This window comes from Telmatherina bonti, assembly GCF_933228915.1.
Source record: "Telmatherina bonti genome assembly, chromosome: 7".
Lineage (NCBI taxonomy): Eukaryota > Metazoa > Chordata > Actinopteri > Atheriniformes > Telmatherinidae > Telmatherina > Telmatherina bonti.
The window spans coordinates 22,568,130-22,591,984 of record NC_136625.1 but is presented as its reverse complement, the minus strand read 5'-3'; the positions used below and the strand labels follow the sequence as shown (position 1 = coordinate 22,591,984).

General features: G+C 37.9%; 3 protein-coding genes across 3 annotated transcripts; 1 reads left to right on the top strand and 2 right to left on the bottom strand.

The window, feature by feature from the left end:
* Positions 1-248: 248 nt before the first annotated feature.
* thap4 (THAP domain containing 4) lies at positions 249-4,344 on the top strand. Its single transcript, XM_079243566.1, has 5 exons — positions 249-380; positions 1,890-2,049; positions 2,203-2,312; positions 2,676-2,779; positions 3,530-4,344. The coding sequence occupies exons 1-5, from the start codon at positions 356-358 to the stop codon at positions 3,644-3,646; spliced, it is 516 nt and encodes a 171-aa protein (XP_079099692.1). The 5' UTR covers positions 249-355; the 3' UTR covers positions 3,647-4,344.
* Positions 4,345-6,124: 1,780 nt separating this feature from the next.
* On the bottom strand, positions 6,125-7,471 carry LOC306758472 (peroxynitrite isomerase THAP4-like; the record flags this gene model as incomplete). Its single annotated transcript, XM_079243799.1, has 5 exons — positions 6,125-6,241; positions 6,389-6,492; positions 6,564-6,673; positions 6,824-6,983; positions 7,447-7,471. 5 exons carry the CDS (start codon positions 7,469-7,471, stop codon positions 6,125-6,127), a joined length of 516 nt encoding a protein of 171 aa, XP_079099925.1.
* A 4,681-nt stretch (positions 7,472-12,152) lies between these two features.
* On the bottom strand, positions 12,153-18,112 carry bokb (BCL2 family apoptosis regulator BOK b; the record flags this gene model as incomplete). Its single annotated transcript, XM_079243976.1, has 4 exons — positions 12,153-12,289; positions 12,950-13,113; positions 16,780-16,908; positions 17,890-18,112. The coding sequence occupies 4 exons, from the start codon at positions 18,110-18,112 to the stop codon at positions 12,164-12,166; spliced, it is 642 nt and encodes a 213-aa protein (XP_079100102.1). The 3' UTR covers positions 12,153-12,163.
* Between the last annotated feature and the right edge of the window lie 5,743 nt (positions 18,113-23,855).

The following is a 23,855-nucleotide window of genomic DNA, read 5'->3' as shown; positions in this document are numbered from 1 at the left end:
TTAAACATTTTTCATGTATGTTCTAATGAGGACTAAGCTGAGGACACTGAATATGTCAATAAAGTTTGCTTTAATTTATTAAATGCTTCTCATGGATTAATGTTTCAAATCAAGACATAACCCGTTGACATCTCAATATGTCTTTTGACACTGAGCGTTATATCCATTTTCTTAAAGATTTTCTATCTTTTTATCAGGCACGTCTTAAGGATACTACATTTCCCAGGATTCCTCACTGTTGCAGTAAGAGTCATGTCAAACCGACGCTGGTGCAGTGCCCCTTGACTTGCGAATTATTTTTGCCTTTAAACATTTTGTGGGATTTATCCTCCATCCCGTGAAACAGACCACATTCATGGCGTGTCCTGTCTCTGGTGTTGGTAGGTTAATTGTTTACCAGTCATTATGAGACGGCTTTGTCACAAAGTGAAAGTATTTTTCACTGCTCCACGATCATGCTAGCTGCCGTCTCTGCTTGCTAACAAGGTTATCTTAGAGAATTCAGTTGTTGTTTCCAAGTTAATTATTGGTAGCTGTTTATATGTAAATAGTAATCTGTCCTTGAAACTGCCTGTACCCTTTTGTTACGTACAATTAAAGTAAGCAAGCAATGTGTTTCTTTCATTTAATCGAAGGCTGTCGACATTCACTGCAGCATCAACTAAAACACAAGACAAACTACGCTGCACGTCCGCTGCGACATCTGTGTGTCAAAGGACTATTTGTCATATTTCACAAACGAAATAAAACAGTTTTGCTTTAATTTAAAGCGGAAAACAACACTTCCTCCTCTGCCGAAACACACATCATAGTTGTTGTTGCATGACTGCCACCATCTGGACTTTATTTGAATAACAAGTACTGTCGTCAGTAGTTTCTTTTAATGCATCGTTTTGGCAGTGCATTTTTATTTAATTTAGTTATTTTCATACATTTTAATGTAGACAAAATAGTGTCTAAATCAACTCATAAAAAGGTTAATCAATTTCAAGGAGGAAAATAGGCTTTTTATAGCTATACACACACACACACATATATATATATATATATATATATATATATATATATATATATATATATATATATATATATACATATATATATATATAATTATGTCATTTATTTTTAAAATAAGCATCAGAAACATTTTTATTTAGACAATCTTTTTTTCCCTTTTAATACAACAGCGAGTGCTGTATGTTATATTGTTGGAAGGCCTGATTAGTCACCATTATACTGAGGTATAACTTTATTTTATAATAGGATCATAGTTTTGGCGAATGAACAACAACTCAGCTGAATGTGTGGGTAGAGAACCCTATTTTCTTCTGTGTGTTATTCTTGTTTTGAGACTCGTGCTATCAGGTGTCTGTGGTGGTATCTGACTAATATCTAATTGATATACAAACATCAAAATGAGATTCTGGAGCCAGTGCTCCCATATCATAACTCCATCCTTCAGAATGGCAACACTCCACATCATGGCCTGCTGTGAGTCCAGACCCCTGTCCAATTATTATTATGGTCGCTATTTTATTTTATTTGACAGGGACAAAGCATTTAGCCAAAAGGCTCATTCTTATTGGTTGTCCTAGGTCGGATCTTACGGATGCTCCCTGGATAAAAACAGACACAGTTTATATTACCATTATTAAAATCTTAACACCTACACACTTGTGGGATTAACTTAGGCATTTTGCTCATGATAGACCATCACTACATTTTCTGTTCTGCCAACCATGTTGTTAACTGACTCATGAAACAAACTGTTCTATGTTTCAAGATGTAGTTTTGAGTTTAAAAATCATGTTCTACACAAAACTACATTACTGTATATGGAGTAGCTTCTATTTTCAAGCTGCTTCTATTTAATTGTGTGTTTCTTGTAGCATCAGTGGAGCTGAATCCAGCTGTCAAACCTCTAAGCTGGCTACTTGGCACCTGGGAGAATGATGAGCTTGGAGAGGGCAGGTTTCCCTCTATAAAACCTTTCCATTACACAGAAAAATTGTACTTCAGTCATGTGGGGCAGCCAGTCATCAACTTCATGTAAGTACTCCAGAAGTTAAACTTAAAGTTTTTTATTTTCAAAGTTACATTTTTTAGCATTTAACTTCACGCCTCCAAAATGCTTCCTTCAGCCTGTTTCGCAATCATTTCTTTTGTCTTTTATACAACTGATTTTTCATTATTGCGTTATAGGTTCAATGCATTTCATGCAGACTCTAACAAGCCTCTGCACAGAGAATGTGGTTTTATACGAATGCAGCCAGAGACCAACAGAGTGGCATTAATCATCGCACAGAACTCAGGTAGGCTTTAAACCACTAAATGTATACTTGATTCTGTTATAAGGGATCACGTCTGTTCTGTGATTCTGTGGTCCTAGGATTGCCGGACTGACATGTTTTGCTTAAAAGATAAACTACTTGTCTCTTCATTTAGAAATTTAACACTCAACATACCTTAAAAATGATGTATTCTGTTTTATGACACATTGCAAGCATGCTGTGGTATTTGTCTCTGCAGAGAAATCCTTGTCTGGTGTTCCCTTGTTTTTTGGGCAAGGAAGATTGAAATAAAAAAAAAATTCTTTATTTATTTATTTATTTATTTTAATTTTCTCTCTCTTTTTTTCAAATTCAAATAGAGGCTTACAAGGTCTGTTTGTGCAGGTCTGGTGGAGATTGAAGAGGGAGAGCTCACAGAAAAGCAGCTGAACCTGCAGTCTCAAAAGTTGGAAAGAGTCTCTTTTGCCAAGGAACCGCATGTACAGCAGGTAAAAACTGTTCTGACAAATAAATGAGCTGATCTTTGCATTCATATTGAGCATTATCAAATAACACTAAAAAAAATGTGATAATGCTGTGTTTTTCTGAAAAAATAAGCTTTTAAATTCCATGAAAGCATTTTAATATGACTGGCATGGGAAATGGGGAAATTGAAGCTCCTGACAGAGGCCAAATACCTCCAACATGTGCTGATTTACCTAAACTCAAATAAACCTGTGCCTACAATACAAACGCCAGTCTTCAGTATTTTTAATACTTTGTAAAACCAGACTTTCTATGAAGTTGTTCTCATTTGCTCTTTCTAATTTACTGTCTCTTTTGTCAGATGTTTAACTCCATTCAAAATTGCGACCCAACAGTTGCCATAATAAGTTTGTGTCAGCTCACAGTCACATAAAGAATTTCCAGATTATAATTACAAACACATTATTTTAATAATGGTTTTTTGTTTGAGAAAATCACTATATAAATACTTGAAAGGTAACTCCTGTGCAGGCAATTCAAGTATATCTATGTGTTTGATAATATCTTAAAAGTTTCCCAATGCTGTTTCAAAAGGCTGACGGTCCAACTTAAGAACAGTGTTGCCGAGGAAGTGTCTCAAGACCTCGACTCAGTTTAGATGTATTACTGCAGAGCAAAATGAGACTTCACTGTCCATTAAATTTTTTTGTTCAACTTATTTTCATAAGCTTTACTGCTTTTGGTCTTTAACCTCACGTGGTCTTTTCCTGCAGATATGTCGAGTAATTCAGCTGCGACCAGATGGAAAGCTTGAGCAGACTGTTTCCATGGCAACAGACAAGCAGCCGCTGACTCAACACTTGCACATCACCTATCGTCGGTCATCTTAGTTCATCTGTCAGCGTTCTCATATGCAGCAGTATGTTGTTCCAGAAAGATGAAATATGTTAAGCACTTCATCAATAATCAACATCAGGTAGTCATGGGAACATATGTACAGTTCTCTAGTGGTGTAGTTTGATTGTATTGGTAAAGAAGTTATGCTGTCATACCTCTAATTACTTGAATAACTTAAAGCATTTTTTGTATATCACATATTTTATATATTAAGTTTGGGAATAACGGCTTTTTTTTCTGATGAATTAGTTCAAAGATTGATATAAATATGACAATTTTGCCTTTCAATCATGTTTTTGCACTTAAAAATGTAATATTGTAAGTAATATTGTGCAAATATCTGTGAGCTGTAAGTCTTTTGTGTGTGGAGTAGCTATAAAACTAAATTACTATATTTAATTTTGTTATAAACTAAAATAGACACGGTCTTGAGTTCAACACCTGATCAGAATGAATGATCACAAGCATCTTTAGCAGGCTGAAAAGCAAAACAACTGTGATGGTCCAAGCAGAAAGGAAACTGACAAAAAACAGAAAATGCCAAATTATGTGACGAATATAGCCACAGTGTGGACTCTGCATGCTATTTTACGTTTGAGTCATAGGGATCTGTTACACTGGGTGGTGTTTCCTTACTTGTGTTAATACCACACATTGAAAATCCAAATACATGTCAGAATTCAAATCAACTAACTCCAAGTAAATATATAAAGATAAGAAAAGCAGTCTCAATGCAATACAAAAACAAAACTGTTTCATTACTGTGCATGTTTACCATTTGTTGAATGTAATTAAATTAATTGGGAACAAATGATGACAATGTTTTATTTTGAAGTCAACTGAATGCAAAACTTTGAAATGTTTTCAGTTGCTGTACAATTTATAAAAATATGACTGACAAAGTACATTTTCTACAAATTTGCTTCTTCAAAAATGCAAGTAGAAAAATCTAAATTTATAACTTGTTCAAAGAGTAAGAAATTACATATTTACGACATAAGCATTTCTCTCTTTAATGTTAGGGTTTTGGCTGTGCCTAATTGGCTTGTTGACAGTTGAGCAATGTCTCAGCGTGGCATTTAAGTACCCCACAATAAAAATGGGGCATTAGCCACATTATATGGAGTATCTTCATGGTTCTGCAGGTGACATTTTTAAACCCAGTCATTTTCTTAGAAACTTTGGCCAGTTAAGGGTCAAGGGAAGCTGGAGCTTATCTCAGCTATCATTGGGAGAGAGACAGGGTACTCCTTGAACAGGTTGCCAGTCCATCTCAGTGCCGCACAGACAACCTTTTACACTCCTAAGGACAAATTAGAGTAACCAGTCAACCTAACATGCATGTCTGGATGGTGGGAGAAAGCCAGATTACCTGGCAAGAACATGAAAACTCCAAAGGCCACTGTTTGAATCTCTGCCCAGTGACCTTCCTGCTGTGAGAGCAGTGGAAACCACTATTCCACCATGCAGTATATGAGCTAAAGGCAGTTTCCCCTGGCATCATTTACAGGTCACTTCACTCATGTGGGTCATCAAGCCACACACTTCCTGCAGGTATCAGACAAATGAAGGTTTAAATTGGACTTTGCATTCTTATTCAGAAATCCTGGTAGATTTTAGTCTGCTGTTCCACCCCAACCATTTTAATTCACTGTCACAGGGAAAAGAGCCCCAGCTATAGTTCCCAAGGAGAGCACAAACATACACTTGTCTTCAAATATCAAGTTTTAAGACTAAAATGTTCCTCTGGGCTTAAATCCCCTGCTCCTCCTACAGAGTAGCCCATCACCAACCACTTCATTGCCTGCAGCTCTGTCAAACCAAACTTCCTACCTTAATTCTGAGCTGCAGTCCCACACCATTTCCTTGACATGGTCCACAGTGTCCATACACCATTGCATAATCACCCCTGAACTCAGGGAAAGGGTTGCAGTCACAGTACTTTGGGAGTAGTACAAATAACCATGCTAGTATAAGCATGAGTATAGATGCACTTCATTCGATTGCTTGTATACAGCAGAGGCAGAATGACGCAAGAAAACTACCTTCCTTGGCATTTATAAATTCACCCAACACCACCAGGGCTGGAATAAGGCAGTTTGACTACGCTACTGCAAGTATAAAGGCTATGAACAGTTGTTCCAAAAGCAGCCATTAGCTATACGCTTTTCAACCACCAAAAGAATCATGCAGGTTACTCAGCAATAAAGCAGGATCAGGACAACTGAAGACCAATTCAATGATTTATTTGAATGCAAACATGTGACAGCACCTTCACAAGAAGCCAACCTTGTACATTTTGACAAGTTATGGTGGAGAGGCCACCAATACCCCACAAGCAGGCAGTACTGACCACATTCAAGTGCTAGCCAGTTGAAAAATATACAAAGTTGAGCAAAACAGAAGGCAAAGAGGTCCTGTCAGCACCACTTACACCACACAAACATGTTAGGAAAAGCTTTCCTCTTTGCTCAAGGGGTTTTAATGTAGGTGATGTTCACGTGCTGGGTCGGCGCCTGCTTGTCTGTTGTCATAGAAACAGTCTGCTCCAACTTCCCATCTGATCGTAGATGAAACACTCGACTAATCTGAAAATGGAGAAGGTGAGGTTGCAAACATACAGCATTAGAGTTTATTCATCCAAATGGAGTTCAGCAGAAGCATTTGGTGGACAGTGAAAAAGTAAGTTCAGAGCAGCCAATTTATGCTGGTGCATGAAGACCGAGCCAATTCACCTCCTGTACGTGGGGCTCCTTGGCAAAGGAGATTCTTTCCAACTTGCGAGTCTTCAAGATCAGCTGCTTTCCAGTGAGCTCTCCCTCTTCGATCTCCACCAGACCTGCACAAGACCACCTTGCTAAGCTTTCCAAGCCTGACAATATTAGGTTGCGTTAAGTGGATGCAGTTTACCAGAGTTCTGTGCAATGATGAAAGCCACTCTGTTGGTCTCTGGCTGCATTCGAATGAAGCCACATTCTCTGTGTGAAGGCTTAGCAGAGTCTTCTGGAGTAGCAGTGAACCTGTGTATATTTTAAAAAAAAACAAAAAAAAAAACGCAGCAACAGATCAGCCATACAGGTCTGATGTCTGCTAGGAGGGATTTCTGAACTAGAAGGAAGCATGGTCCTTATCAAACTATGCAACTGCACTTTGTCTGCAGTGACACCTACATGAAGTGCATTGATGGTTGTCCCATATGGCTGAAGTGTAGTTTTTCTGTGTAGCTGAAAGGTTTGATGGAGTGAAAGCCTCCCTGTCCAGGTTCATTACTCTCCCAGGTACCCAGCAACCAGTTCAGGGGTTGGAGGGCTGCGTTCAGCTCCACTGATGCTATTAGCATTAAAAGAAAAAAGAGCCACGGCATTAAACACCAGTAAACACATGTCAGAACATCTCAAACACACTAGTAGAGGCCACTTTATCATAGAGTTGTCAAAGTGACCTTAAATATAAAGATGTTCAATTCTATTTGTTTATCATTAATGTGGACAAGCCCAAACAAAACCTGACAAACTGTTGAGATCCATTTAATTTGGATCAGGTGTGTTGGGAAGGTAGCCCTCAACTTCCTGCTTCCAAAACAGGAATAAAGATGTAAAGATACTTGCTATTAGAGCTGTTTGAAACCATACTAGACAAGTTAATGTAGTAATTTATAAGTATAAGAGTCTTGTATCTATTTAGAGGTAAACCAGATTTCTTTCAGGTAAGTCATGTAACCTGGACTCAAAAGTTGACCAAAATTAGACATAGACACAGTTCTGCTTTAGTTGAAGTCCAGTAGTTAACTTACAGGCACCGTTGGAAGACGATGGCATTGTGATCTGTTGCGGGAGGATAACTGGATTCAAGCTGAGATGCAGAAGTACAAGACTGGTGCAGCTCTGCAACACTAGCCACTGATGCAGGTTGAAGCCCTTTTATAGGCAGTCCAAGCGCTCCAAGGAACCTTGGGAATTGTAGTTCACTCTCAGATACTATCAATATGAAAATGAACCCTGAGAGAAATCACTTGAGAAAACAAAATATCAACTTTTATTGCATGTTTTTCCTTCCAGATGTCTCACTCAGATGTTTAGCAAGAATGCCCGTATGTGTGGAACAAACAAATCAGAGTCTGTTTGCAGACTGACTTAGAAGATCTCCTGACTTAATAAATAATGTGATGCACAGCCTTTATTCAAGTTCAGGTAATATATTAGATTAATATGATTCTCTCAACAACTTCTGCTGATCATTAAGATTCTTTTCAGCTGCTTTAGGCAGCAAAGTTATGTTCCAACCCAACTAAAGGTGCTTATTTGTGTCGAGACCACCAATTGACACTCTTGCACTTTGTGGACCTAAATGAAATATGTACAAAATGATGGCCATATTTTTCAATTTGTAATATTTTTTATGATAAAAATTTCACCCTGAAAGATCCATGCCTCTTTTGTTTAGGCAAAGAGGCATGGATTAAGAGGCACATTCCTCCGTCATCGCTCAGGCTGATGGTAAAGGAGCAGACCCATTTAAGAATCACACATCTTTTGAAAATTAGCTCTTAAACATTCCTCTTTTTGTGAGTCTTGAGTTTCTATCAGGACACATAATGCCATGTTTGTATTAGTTTTCTCAAATTTGTGGGTCTTAAGTCTGTAAGTATAATTAACTGTGGCAGTTACAGTAAGAGTTATGAATCTGATGTGGTGTTGAAACACTTTTCTGAATCATTCTGATGAATCACTGCAGACAATGTTCCCATAGGTTTTTGTTTTTTTTTCAAATCTCCTTTCTTTTATTCAATTATGTACTTAGTATCAGATTGATGGGCTGTACTTTAGACTGTACAGTACTTTAGGGTACAAATTCCAATGTCTCATTGGTACAAGTAAGTTTTAATCACATCAATCTAAAAGCCAGATCCTTGAGTGTATTCTGAGGGTTTTTAGGTCAGGAGTGTCCAGCCTTGGTCTTCAAGGGCCACAATCCAGCAGGTTTTCCATTTAACCTTGTTCCAAAACATCTGCCTTAGATTATTCAGTTACTGTGCATAACTTAAATGACTGTTGGCTCTATTTAAAGTTAACCAGGTATGTTGAAGCATGGATACCTGAAGAACCTGTAGCACAGTGGCCCTTGAATACTGACTTTGGTCACCCCTGTTTTAGGTGATTTCCCATTCCAGATTAATTGGATCAAACAGTTTGTTGCCTGATTCTGCTGGACCATGGATGTGCAGTTCTGGGTTCTGGTCCTTGAGAACCGCAGTCCTCTAAGGGTGCATTCATATCAGGACAGTCAGCTATTCGATTCCGATTGGTGACTCAGCTTAGTATTGGGGGGGTGTATCCATTCACATAGACATTGTGTTCACGCTGCACTTTAGTCACATGAGTCAAAGCATTGGGTCATTATATCCCTATTTCCACCAAAGGAGGCTCTGCACTTGTATTTAGCAAAAGAGAGGACAAGACCCTCATGAGGAAGAAAACTCTGTTGCGAGTTAAACATAGAGCACAGAACTATTGCTCTTTTGTTTTTTTAATTTTGTCTCATCCAAGTTTACTGCAGAAATACAATGCAACAATGAAAGCCATATAAACAACAGATGAGGCAGAAGGCCCTTAACACCATAGCTGTGTATTTACCCACAATGCTACACTAAGCCAAATACAGGAAATTACTTTTTTTTTCTTCCTGTATTTGGTCTGCTTGATGCGAACAGAGACCTGCATTTGTAGGCGGACCGAGTCTGCTTCTTTGGTCCGAATCAGAATTTGTTTGGCGCATTCACAGCTCCCTAAATGAAACAGACTGTCTGAGCAAACGGACTCAGATTCGAATCAAAAGGCTTATGTGAATGTAACGTAAGTGTCAGGAGTTTCCATGTTGCAACTCACCTGACCAACATCAGACTTAATTAGCAGAGTTGTGCAGAGCTTAAGATCAAATTCTGCACAAGTGTGCTAATTGCCCATTGATTTGAGCCAGGTGTGCTGGAGCTGGGAAACTAACACTTGCAGTACTGTGACTCTGGAGTTACCCACTGTTGTATATCATCCAGATGATAAAAAATAAATAGGGTTATGAGGGGCTGGTGGGTTATAGTCTTCCTCATTATCTCAAATTGTCAAGGTTAATACAAACTTTTGTCTTTTTCATCAGCTACATCAGTCGCCCTGCGATAGACTGGCAACCTGTCCAGAGTGTACCCTGCCTTTTGCCCAAAGACTGCTGGGATAGGCTCCAGCTTCCCCACGACCCTTACTTGGACTAAGCAATTAGGATAATGAATGAATGAATGAACTATATCAGTCAAATATTTTTTGTTTGAAGTATATTTAAGTAGCACGTGAACTTGACTCCTCTTAGACAGACCCCTTCCTTACTGTTTGTGTATTTTGTTAAAGCTACAAAAAAGTCCCCTATAATTTTTTTAATTACTGATATGGTGGCTTTAAAGAGAAAAAACTGGAATTTTTCGTCAGGTATTAATGAAGTATCTTTTGTTTCATCTAATTTTATTTCATTCATTTGATAGTGATGGTAAATTGAGAGTGCAATACAGTCAGTAAATACAGTCCTTTTCTATTTCATCATCACATATTGTTTTTTAGTTACAATGTAAACACTAACTTTTGCTGCTGACAAAACTTTTTTGAATCCTATAAATCATAAAATAAGGCTTAATGTTGTCTTGAAAGTCTGGTTCAGTGATTTCACTGACCCAACACACCTCATTCAGATTTACAGATAAGAGGCTTGTATGACAAAGTGTGATTTAAATATTCCAGATGTGTCAGTGTTACTGGGATTGACTTCCCCAGACATGTAGGATCAGAAAAAAATGCATGGCAGAGCTGATAATCAATTTGGTAATTCAGCCCAGGGTTTTCCTGTATTGATCAGCATGCATTTACATAAAAGGGATGGTGTGGGCAGCACCTGATTGGTCAGGTGATTGGTCAGGTGCTGAGCAGCATACTTCAGATCACTTTGTTACTGCTTGAATGTTTAAGGCAGAGCTTCCTCAATTTGTTCTTTTTCTTTCTTACATTTCATTAAGTGCACATCTTGCTCTGGAGCAGGTTAGCCACTCAGATGTAAGTTACCATGGGGATTTACACTGGCCCCAATCTCTTGAGCCAATGTCCTGTAGTTTAAGATGTTTCTCTGCTGCAACAAATCTAGCTCAAAACAATAGGCCATAAACGGCTCAGAATTTCACGATAAGCTACTGAAAATATTCACAAAAACAGTATCTTCTTGAGTCTCAGCAGTCGGAATAGCTCCCCATTTATAGTGCATCCAAAGCTTAAACGGCTCCACATTAGGTTTAGCTTTTTTTAATTCTGCGTTGGACTGAAATGCTACTAACGCAACACTGAGTGGCAGTCTAATATTTAATGCTTTAATGATTATAGTGACCCGTGAACTCCTGCATCCCCCAAAGCAGAGTAAAGCCCTCATTCAGCTTTAGACTACTCAGATTATTTCATGTGAGAAACTTCTTTAAAAAAAAAAAAAAAAAGCCTGTGATGATAAAACAACTAATCATTGGAACAAACTTTAAGCTCATTGTTTAGGGGTTTGGTTACACTTTATTGTGGATTTCAAAAGAAAAATCAGGCGCACACATTTACAAATTAACACTGACTTTCACACCCATAACACACAATTTTAGAAAGCTGTTGTAATGGCAGTCTTTATACCGCGGCGGTTTCAGTTGTTGGTCATAAAACATTAAAAAAATGTAAAATCATAAATAAACACATTTACACATTAAAAAACAATTCAGAATAGTCAAAACATTCACATTCAGTATTAGTAGTCCTCTAAGTTCTTTGGCTAAGAAAAAATGGCCACAATGTGTCAAAAACAGCAGAATATTTCCTAAGTAATATTAAATGAAAAGAAACACTGTGCTTTGGTCAAGTACGATAGCTTAAACTTATGAAGTGTAAACAGCTGATACCATCAGATATTGCTCTAAAATGAGAGCTTACTGCTGACTGGAACACCTCCAACAGCCTTTTTAAGACCAAGAAACCTCAAAAGTGCCATCCCAGTCAGCTGAGTATCAGTTTCATTGCAAACCCAGCTTTCACCTTCATCACTCCTCTTAAAATACAGATCCTATGACAAACTTCCCACCGAACATCAGTATCAGGACAACTTCACATTGCCGTGGATAAGCCTGATTTACTGCACTCATAAATTCATATAGCAGTGAGAAAAAGCAAGGATGAGGTGGGAAGTTGCAAATGATGTCATTTAAGACATTTAATAACATAGTGAATACGCTTTGGACGAAGGGTAATCACGTACAGGCTTATCTGACCCCAAGACAACACAAACACGCTGCTGATGAAACACTCATTGATGGCCATTCAGCAACAGATGAAAAATCTGCTGGTTGGCTAATTCCTCATCAAGCACAGCAACCCTCTCCAATCCAGCTTTTATGGACAGGTCTGTGATTTAGATTCCATAATATGCAAACTCCTCTGTTCTGTCGCAGTCATTCATGGCTCTTTCATGATGTAGATGTACATTGTAGTGAGGAAATACTTGACGGACTCCACAGCAGAGCTCAGCCAGTTGTATTCAGGGGTGAGATCTCTCTTCATCACACATTTTGTGATTTCAGTCTGTAAAGAAAAAAAAAACAGTACATGAATTTTTAAATACCATAAAAATTTTCTGTTTCATTTATCTGTAAGAAGTTATCGGTGGGGTTTTCCTATTAGTGTTCTCTGCATCGTTTTGTTTTTATTTGCCTTTTGTTTTTTGAACATGTACAAAATCTGCAGAGTTGTCCAAATACTACTGCAGAGAACAACTGCTCTCGTATGTTTCACAATGTAATTAGCCTTCATTAAGATGCGGCACATTCGCATCATACCAGATTATTGTGGTACAATTAAACCAAAGACCAAGCAACTAATTCCCAATGATTATCTTTATCAATGAGCGAATTCTGGGTTGAAGGAGTGAGGACTTATTTGCTTGACTTAAAACTCCTGCAGGGTCTCACTATAAACACATTTTAGAGAGAAGAGCAAATGAGCCATATTAGCAACATATTTTGTGTGTGTATATATATATATATATATATATATATATATATATATATATATTTTTTTTTTTTTTTTTTTTTTTTTTTTTTTAAACTTCAAGTTGTTTCTAAATTTCTCTGAACGATAAATCATGTAGCAGCATTAACATATGGAAATGGTAGCCTTTTATCAAGCGGTAAATAGAACATGCATGATGTTCCTAAATGACTTGATTATCACTCTGGCACTCACCCATCCTCCCCGCCTCTTCAGCCAAGGAACCAGGAATCTGCGGACAAACTGTCCTACAGTATCCACTAACATGTGCACTGTAGAGGTATAGCCTTGCCTGATACAGTCCACTGCCAAGGCTCCAGCTACTGCATACATGGATACCACCTTACCCCACGTTATACCTACAACACAAAAGCAAAACACAAAAAGATACAGCGGGTTAGGTTAAATTATCTTTATGAAAATGTGAAAAAGCACAGATGTTTAATCATTGCTGTATTATTAATCTCTTTACTCAAATAAGATCTCAGCTGAGCTCCAGCAGCTTAAGGTGATATTGATTCTGTTTGCATTCATGGGGGAGTTTGTTTGACAAACTAGAATTAAAAATAACACTAAATCCAGAAGACCTGAGCGTTTCTTCTCTACAGGGACAGAGTTTTCAGATTGGAGTCATATGCACCCTTTTCCAAGTGAGAACACTCATGTGTCTGAGGTTTCTGTTACATATTCTGACTTTATATGGTCCATGTGGGGCAGCAGGTGGACTTTGTACAGAGGTAAAACAGCAAATATCAGGTTCAAGTCAACAAACTCGAGCGTGCGTGTTAATGGGATTGATAAGACTTTTTATGAGACCAGTAAGGTGAAACAAAAATAAGACGAGGTTTCCTGCCAGCAAACGCGAGGTCTCTTGCCGTGACCATGAGTGCAAAGCACAGATCTCAGTTATGGGATGTTTAATATGTTCAAAAGTACTCAGAAGCAATTATGAAAAAAATACCAAGTTGTGATCCCTTGTCCTGGTTAAATTCATCTCGCTTCAAGAAGACCTCACATGAAAACAGCTTGATCTAAAAAGTAAGGGTACTCGGCTATTTCCAGGCACAGTTTCACAATAAAGCAGGGACTGTTATAATGACCATCACTGATGCAGAGCTGGGCCTAATGGCATTGGCCTCTTTCACCCAAGCTTGCTTTGTCATGAATGTTCCTTAGCACTGGCCCACAGCGTCTGACCACAGCTATAAAGGGGATAGAGCTGGGCGAGCTTAACAAGATCACTGTCTATGGAAGCTGCCAGAGCACGTCATGGCTCACTCCCTACTGAGAAGCAGGCCAAGAATAGAGACGAGATTGTCAGGGATAAAAAAGAAGAGGGCGGAAGGAGAATGAACATAAGTGGGAGGCAGGAGAAGATAGATGAAGGAGACTCAGACTACATTGATTTTTGTAGAAGACACCACAGTGCAGATGGCTGCTACACCCTGTCTAGAGACATGATTTTTAACAAACAAAAAAATAATAATAAAATTAAATAAATAAATAAATAAATAAATAAAACATACATACATACATACATACATACATACATACCATACATACATTACATACATACGTGTGTGTGTGTGTGTGTGTGTGTGTGACATATTCAAAAGTTTGTTGTTTTTTGCTTCAGGAGGAATCCCACGCCATTGCCACAAATAACAGCCTCATGATGTCAAAGCCACATTTGCTTGGCCAGAACACAAGCATAGAAATTATTTTAAGCAAGTATTCTTTCTTTTTTTTTTATGTATATCCAGGCAACCAGCCAAGTTTTACTTGTTCATTACACTGTATCCAGACTCTAATCTATCCCTAAGGCTTATACAGAGTACATAAAGTCACTTGTTGAGCAGCTCAACAAGTCATTTCTGCTTTTAAAGATGTATAAAACCCAAATGTTGTCATTAAAACGAGACAAAAATGGATCTCCACAGCAACAAAACATCAGCCAACAGACTCAAACAGTGTTATAGGGGACGCGTTGTTACCTTGTGATTTAACTAGTAATCAAAAGCACATTTTTAGATTATCTTTTTATCTCTAAATGAAATGTTTCAAGGTAATAACTATGAAATTTGCTAAATTCTAGTCATAGAAGCTTGAAAGATTCCTTTACCGCCTCTTTCAGTCAAAGAAAAACACTACCATAAGGACTCAAATAACGACTCAAAATAATGAGTCACTGTGTGGCTGTTGGATCCATTTATTTTGGGTATGGTGTGTTGAAGCAGGGATACATTGAAAACCGGTGGAACAGAGTTCAACAGCCCTGCACTACACTATCATTAAATGAAAAGGAGATGATCCAGTCCCACAAGTTTTTTTTTCCCCGAACTTGCATGTCATAGCATTTTTATTGGATTCAACAGCGTACCGGTAATGGAAATTTTACTCAGGACAGTATAAGTTAAAAAGTTTGTATACAGAGCAGGTTGTATGTAAATAATGTATAGTATATGAAAGGGAAATAACATTATTCCAGATTGTATGTAAAAGACTCCTGGAACAAGGTAACAATGAAAATATTCCATGCCTGCCCTCCTCCTACTTCAATCATTCTTTACCTTTCTCACCCACCCCCTTGCTTCCTCTTATTTGAACCGCTCATCGTCTTTTCTGAAGCTCTCAATGACAAAAGGTAACCAAAAAGGTATGTGTCTGCTGTCCTTATGCTGTACAAGTTTAATAAACTTTAGTGTGATCTTCTCATCAAGAGTCTTAGTAAAATCATTTCCACAACACAAACACATTCCTGTCAAAGACAAATGAACTTCAGTTGTCATTGCTTTGTCTGTCGCTTTCTCTTCAGCCTTATGAATTTTGTTTCAACCATTTACATGGATTTGTGATTTATACTTAAGTCTAAAAACATGTTCAGAAAGAGACTTTTGTGGTTCCACCCTCAGATATCAGAGACAGAAGCTCAGTCTGATCCCAGCTGTCTCATCAATGAGGTGTCTAAATAGCTGTTAAATGAGCAGCACTATTCCTTATAGAGAAAGTTTGATTTAAAAAAAACAGCTTCCTGTCCAATGTTCAAGAAATAAATGCATATTTCAGCAGTTTAAGGTTAAATCCTTTGCAATTTGGACTCCCAAGTTTTCAGACAGTAAAGAAGGTTTCGGCACAGTCATTTCAGGAAAAAAAGATACAGAACTTTATCAAAACTGGAGAGCATCACAACCACAAGACCTGGAAAATTGAGGTAAAACCCACACAAGACTGAAAAATTCAGACAGCAAATTCAAATTTAGATCTGAACTGAGAACAAGCCATAAAGGACAGTGTTATCTCTTGATGTCCCTGTTCAACCTCTGCTTCTGCAGTTGTATAATAATTTAATACAACATTCAAGCTTACATAAGATCATATGAGCTGTAATTCAATCAGGTGGCTACATAAATAACCATTAGTTAGAAAATGGTGAAAGTAATTAAGCCCTGTGCCGTTTTGAATCAGCAAGCATGACTGCTTACTTTTGGTCAGTTTTAGAGACATGGAGGAATAAGATTAAACTGTAGGGGTTTTTTTTTGTTTTTTTTAAGCAGACATAAATGTTGCCTTTTTAATTGGTTGATTTTTTATTATGTTTTATTTCTTGGCAATCAACTTGCCAATTTTAACTTGGGATTCACATATTATTTAAAGCCTCAGGTCAACAAAGAAAGACAGAATATCTTTTATTTCTGATGGTGAGGCTGCTTTGTGTGCAGAAACCATAGCCTGCAGCCGTGTTTAGGAAGCTGTTTCTAAACTTAGATGGTAGAACTAATTATTAGATGAAGTCTGCCTCCACCTACTCACACCCGTCCCCTCTGCTGAAAGCCTCTCTGAGCCAAACAAACCACACAAAAACTGCAGAATTTTGCCTGTTAAATCACGCTAGCTGCCTCCGTCCGTGGTCACACCTCAAAGTCACTTCCTGTGCTGGCACATCTCCTTTGACTCATAGTTAAACGCTTAATATCCATCTTGCTCATCATCAACACCTCCTGGTTCACAGCAGTCATGTACTGTACCTGCTGAGAAGATCTCTGTTGCCACGCCGAGGAAGGCATCTGAAACCATGTTCTCCATGGCAACAGAAATATTGAGCTGTCGTGCCACGTTCCTGTACAGGCCAGGCTGTATACACTCTAGCTCATCTCCTAGAAACAAGAAGCAAAGACAACACCAGAAGAAAATAATGTTAGAAAGAGTTGGGTTAATCTGACTGAACAAGATGAGACATAATAAAGGTGAAACAGTTTAATCAGATGTCATAATATCACATAAATGTAACTAAATTTCACAGATATCACAGCATTCAGGTTAAACATAAAACTGCACTGAGATATATGAACGCTGGACAGTCCAAGGTGGCTTCACACATACAGACACACACACTCAGATCCTTTACTCATCTCTTGCTCCAGGCTTAATGTCTTAAAATAGTCAGTATGTATGGTGTGCTGAAATCAACTGAATATGAAGTCTAAAGTGTTATTAAAGTCTAGTTTATGATATTTCACATCTATTTTTCACTCTTCCTGCTAATCTTGCTCCCCACATTTAATTTTTTTTTTATCAATAGTTAATTGAAACAAAGAAGCTCTTAATTTCAAACCAAAGAAGTAGAGCTGACATCATATGACATGAAAACAATGACTACCATTAAAGAAATTCCAAATAATGAATCAACCTGGGTCAGATTGCAATATATATTTTTCTCAGTGATCCACTGTGCTGAATAAAAAGGCCTAATTTCACACTGCAAATGAACAAATACAGATGCAACTTCTGCCAACTTAAAACTTCACAAAACCGGTATCTGATAAATGCAAAAATGCAAGTATAGTCGATATCTGAGAGATATTTCTAAAACTTACATCAATTCTACTAATGGATTTGGGTGGGGACCTAGAGACGTGATATTTAAAAAGCATGGCCTGATGTTTTTTTTTAGTTTAGACTAACTGTATTTAAGTAAAGTCTTTACAAAGGCTAAAGTATACATATACGTGCAAAAAAACAAAAACAAAAAAGGCTCACTCAACAATTCAAAATTGTCCTTTCCTTGAATACAAAAGTAAAAGTAAACCAATCCAAGTACAAAGCACAACATGCTTCGCCTTGACTGTTTCTCTTACCAAGACAGATGAGCACCATGGAAACCTCAGCGAGGGCTGCACTGGAGGGTGAAAATTTTATTTCACTTTTTGACCATCCCAGCCCATTCTGGTTGATTCTGGACAGGATGTAGTCTCTGCAAAGTTCTTTAGACTGGGACACCAGTTCCTTCTCGGTCAACGATCGGTCAAACACATCCAGGACCTCTGCAGCAAACACACTAGACTTCCGGAGAACCTCCATGTACGCCTGCAGGGAATCCAGGTCAGAGAGTCTGACCTCTCAGGGATCAGCTGTGTAATCAAGAATGTCCTCCTTTTCTCCCAAAGGAGCAAAGATTAGTGATGAAGAAAAAATGCCATCTGTGAGCAAAAAGTGACAGATAATAGAATTATTTAGAATGTCATTTTAGAAAGAACAAAAACCACAATATGCCCATTCGTGACTTGTTTCATACATTAAAAATAAAAATTCAAGAAATGTGGGTGTAGACAGATCCTCTGAATCTAAAACGGACCGGAAAATTACATAAGATCGTGATGGAGGCGTTATTATTGTGAGTCACATGGTGGGATAGTCAAGATATTGCTACATTTCTTGGATTATGCAACAACAAGCTCTGATACCAAATGATAACAGGGGAAACAGATTTTTTGGGTGGGGCAGAATTACACTTACGGTCTGATATTAAAATAAATATGTCATTAATCTCAAGAAATATGACTGACCAGACTGTTTCAAATGTTTAGATTTCAACTGCAAGTAAAGGTTGCACTCACCATCAACATAATATCCACAGAGAGATGTCACTCCTGATATTACAAATTATCCCGATTTATGAAGGAGGCTTTTCACTGCGGTTCCGTGTAGTGTCTCCCAGCCAGGAAAAAAAACTCAGGAGTAAAATTCTCCTGAACTTTCCTCCTTAATTGGTCCAGATAATTAAGAAACCAAAAGGCAAAGTTCTTGTCCTACATTCCCACAGGACGCATGTTTCTCTCGGTCCACTTGTTCTCTGCACGACAACGACAGAGCGACGCTGAATGACGCCTACCTGTTGTTCCACCTTCCCGTTGGCGCCCTGTGGTTGTGTTGGTTTTAGAGCCGGGAGAGGCACTGAGTGGAAGTTTTAGTTCCCGCCTCCCTCCGCAGCAAGCAATAACCTGCCTCCCCTGCGCAGAGAGGGAGACTGAGGCTACTTTCATTCACAGATCTGCGTGGATTAACTGGCGATAAATACTAGGAAAGGAGTCTCGTTTTCTCGTCACGGTTCCAACAACACGCAAAACTGTACTTTTTAGCCGACGTTTGTTGTACATTATATTATTTTTTGTAAATTCTGTTGTGGTTTTATTCATTTCAAAACTTTTTAAACACCTTTGATGCCGCTTAATTCGAGTAAAATGTATTATTCTTTTCAGCTCCACCTGGCCTAATTGTCCTTATGAGACCTCCAGTGGATATTGTTGTACTTTGCAGACTACAAGCGGAAATTAGTTTGTAAAATGTGTATAAAAAATATGGCTTTATTTGGACGTTTTTATTATCTTTTGTTTTGGCCAAGCCCCCTTCCCTTAGGTTGTCACCAGGAGACAAAGTACAGGACCTTGGAACAAAAACAAAACTGAAGTGATCGTCTTTGTTGGAGCCAAAGAGAAACGACTACAGGTCACTACAGAGCAAAGTCAGCTTATTATCACCTTCACAATATATCAAGAATAAAAAAAATATTATGTCACAGCAGGACCTGGATGGAAAAGGCGTCATCACCTGTCCCTCGGTAAACCCCTCGCTGATAAAGGAGCAGACCTGGGCAAACCCAGTCGTTACGTGAGCTTTTAATCTCTATTTTGGCCGCTAGGTGTCGCTGTTTCTCATTAATCGTTCTTGTTCCTCCTTTCCAAGACGCACAGGCTGCCACTGCCTGCCAGTGCCAAAGCGTTTGCCATCAGCTGACACAGTCAACACACATCTGCTTTTGTTTGTAGAAAGTGGTGTTGATTAAAAAAAAAAAAAAAAAAAAAAATCAATGAAAAGTTATGAACACTTATGAATGCCATTTCCAAGTGTAAGTACACATGAGCCTATAAATAGGCAACACATTTTCTCTAATGTGTAACTATTTTGAGTCATTATTTTCAGATGATGAAATTACTTCAATCTATATGGTTCACGAATGTCTTTAGACTGACGGCACTAATTTATAGGAGTCTATGAATCCAGTAATCACGTTTCAAAATCTGTCTGTCTCTCTCTGTCTTAAAACTAGCTGCCTTTGCTTACACTGATACTATACCAACAAGTACATCCTTGTAGATATACTGCTGCGGTCATAATTCATTGTTTTTGGTGTGTCTTAACTTTTTCTGCCATTGATATTGACAAACGCTGGAGCATCACAGTGCTGTGAATAGAAGCTTTTCCTGAAGCTCTACACCAATGATTGTATCTCCCAGTACTGTCTGCTTAAACAACTTGGATGACACAGCCATCACTGCTCTCATCACAGGTAACCACTCTCTTCAGGAATATCGCAGCACCAGCCGATACTGCACCCAGTGGTGTAACAAAAATCACCTTCATCTCAATGTGACAAAACAAAGACAATGGTAATCAGCCCCCCCCCCCCCCCCCCCCCCCCCCCCCCCCCACCCACCCACCCAACAGCACTTCCATTATCACTGACAACCAAACAGTCAGAACTGTTTGTCTGTTATGTCCCTGTGCATGACATAAATGTTTTGATAAAGTTTTATTTTGTTTTCGTTTGTTTTTTTTAGAAAAAGAACAGCTTAAGTTTTTTCTTTAAACAAAACATTTGATGCGATTTTGCTGCAGTTCACAGCTTTTAACAATATCTGGGAGTTATTATATCTGAACAATTTTGGACACACCACGAACATACTTGTTGGTACAGTATCTATGGCAACATCTGTAAACAAAGGCAGCTGATTGACAGAGAGAGAAAAAGACAGACAGATTTTCAGACATGGAACAGAAGACCTCACTATAAGTGTTAAAAGTATGAATGTTTTCAACAGCAGTGATTAATGCTGTACTAACATAAGTCTGAAAACCTAGACCTTCCTTTGAAGGTCTAGGTTACATGTCCCTTTTTCCTGGTCTGAGCCCCTGCTCCTGCAATGCTGTTATGCCTATAGTTCTTCATAAAACTTCATAAAACTCTGACTAAAGTTGTGTATGGTGGCTTTGCTGGTCCATAAAACCCACTGACAATGTGATACGATCTTTCCACAACATCCCCCACATCATTTGTATCATCTGGGAGCATTTTCTTCCATCCTGTGTGCAAAGTTTTTTATTTTTTCCCAACCTGCGAAGCTGCTGCTCAGTAATTAGCATGTCACCAGGTGAGTGTCTAGAAGATTCTGTTCAAAGAAAAGCTTTGTGGCAAAAAAGACAGCCTCGCCCTATTTTCAAACTAATCTGCTGTTATTCACTTTCATGAATTCAAAAGACAAAACCAACTTTTTTAAATTCAGCTTTAAAACATAGGTATCACTTTCTTCGTCAGCTCACAACCAATTCTCCACTGTTACCAAGAAAATGAAAGTTTTAGAAGGGATATGTATGTTTCTATACTGAATTAATATAATCAACTTAAATATATCCTATTTCCACTGATAATCAGAGTCTTTACTACTTTATGGCTAAAACATTTACATCTTTAATTCTTCTGTCTTAGATCTTCTCCATTTCTAAGATGGTCTTGTCGTTCGCAGAGGGGTCTACTTGAATTTGTACGAGATGGTCTCGGCACCTGACTTCTCAGTCAAAACACACAAGTATCAATCAGGTGGAGATGCGCCTACTGCAGGACCCCTGTAGCAGCTAGCAATCTATTGATCAGTGCTGTGACAGCAGAGTTGTGACTTTCCCCCCTTTCGCTGCCCCCATCCAATGTCTTTTCAGGAATTGAAGGTGTCCCTGCATGTCATTCTGGTGTCATGAATCAAGGAGTCAGTACATTCACCATATGTCTCCTTGCAATTACCATTCTTTTTTTTTTCCATGGTTGACTTTCAAAGAGACTGCTTCAGTTTCAAAGAAGTCCTCATTTGCAGTTTGAGATATTTTTATTACCTCTGCTAAGGCGAAAGTCATGTATTCAGCAGCATTGGTTTGCCAGTCATTAACATAACTCAAAAATTATAGACACATCTTGATTAAATTATCCAAAAATCTCAGAAATGGAATAAAAAACAACACCAAATGATTAGACTAGATTTTCAGGGTAATCAGGATCACCACCAGGATCCAGGATTATCTTCTTTCACTATGGGGTTGTAGGGCTTATGGGACTAAACAAATGAGTCCCACAATCATTGGGGGAAAAAAACAAAGCAAATAAATAAAAAACTAATAATATGGCTAATAATACTAATAATATTTTTTTTTTTAGAAATTGAAACTTAAAAAGTTTAAAACTGTTTGTTTCAGGATAGCTATTATTCCTGTTGCTCAGCACATGTTAGTTCCCCGATAAACCAAGGCACTTGAGACGACAAGAATAAATCTATACTCATGCATTGATAAGGATTATTCCACAGAGTAAACATGCAAGAGCACACTGGGTGTATGCGATCACAAGTGGATTTAGGTGAACATGTTGGGGTGAGCTGATGAATCAGTCTGTGTCTTTATGTTGGACTTTACTGTGACATCATCTAATGAAGCAACACAAGCACTACATGAGCTATACATGTAATCTTCAATACATTATTTTTTAAGATATCTGATTTTCATTCTTTTCATGTGCTTTTGGATTTACTTGATTTGGTTTTCATTTGTTGCAGGAATATTAGGTGGTTAAAGTAATTGTATAGCTGTAGATGTATTCACTAAAACCTTTAATCCTGTTCATGTTGGTGGTTGAATGTTTGTGTAAGCTTCATATTCATATGCTGGAATTGAATTTGAGTGTAATTATTGTGATTAATCATGGCATACATCTTTCTGTAGGATTTATCACCCACTTTACGTTTCCTTTTGGTTTTCTCAAATTTACATTATTTACCGAGAGTGAGGATTGTTTATAGTGATGAAGCACTTAGGGACTGTTCATATGAGTTATGTCAAGATGACATCCTCTCGAATAGCCACTGTATCATGAGCCACAGATCCAACTAGCCTAATCTTTCTCACTTATAAAACCTTGATACCCAAGACTATGTGTCAGGGCAGCATTAACCTTGAGATCAGAGACATTCCCTCAGGATGCCTGCCTTGATTAAATGCAGTTTGTTCTAATGAGAGTATTTTCATTTCTACAACTGAAGATACATTAAAAATCACTGCCAAAGCTGCTGCCAGTTAATGTAAACAGCATATAAATATGCCTGCCAAAGGTGATATTAAGACTTAGCACTCTAATTGGCAACCTCTCCATGATGCACCCAATCTGCGTAGCCTGCTGAATGCTGGGATAGGCTGAAGTCTCTCTGCAACCCCGAACAGGAATGAATGGATGCCCATTGTTCCACTCCATGCACCCAAGCCTTTTAGTCAAGAGAAAAGTTGCAAAGTATTTCTGAAAGATTACATCCCTACTTAAGTGTTTTGGTCTTTCCCAAAAATAATATTCATTGTCTCATTTGAGGTCCATTTGTGATTCCAGATACCTCCTTCTTGTCTACATGAATATATATGTATGCATGTATATATGTATATATATATATATATATATATATATATATATATATATATATATATATATATATATATATATATATATATACATATATATATATATATATATATATATATATATATATATATATATATATATATATATATATATATATATATACATGCATACATACATATATATATTATATGTATGCATGTAATTGGGTGTGGCACAGGATTGTGCTAAGACTGAGCAAGTGTCTAGGACCCAAGGACCACTGCACCAGAGGCTATGAATCCTTGTAAGTCAGGAATTTTCCATACACACTTCAAAAGT

Bases quoted from the DNA above. Each gene is read 5' to 3' on its own strand.
- thap4 (XM_079243566.1), top strand. From the start codon at position 356: ATGGCGTGTCCTGTCTCTGGTGTTG. The intron at 381-1,889 runs GTAGGTTAATTG...TGTTTCTTGTAG, and splicing joins GTGTCCTGTCTCTGGTGTTG to CATCAGTGGAGCTGAATCCA. The intron at 2,780-3,529 runs GTAAAAACTGTT...CTTTTCCTGCAG, and splicing joins AGGAACCGCATGTACAGCAG to ATATGTCGAGTAATTCAGCT.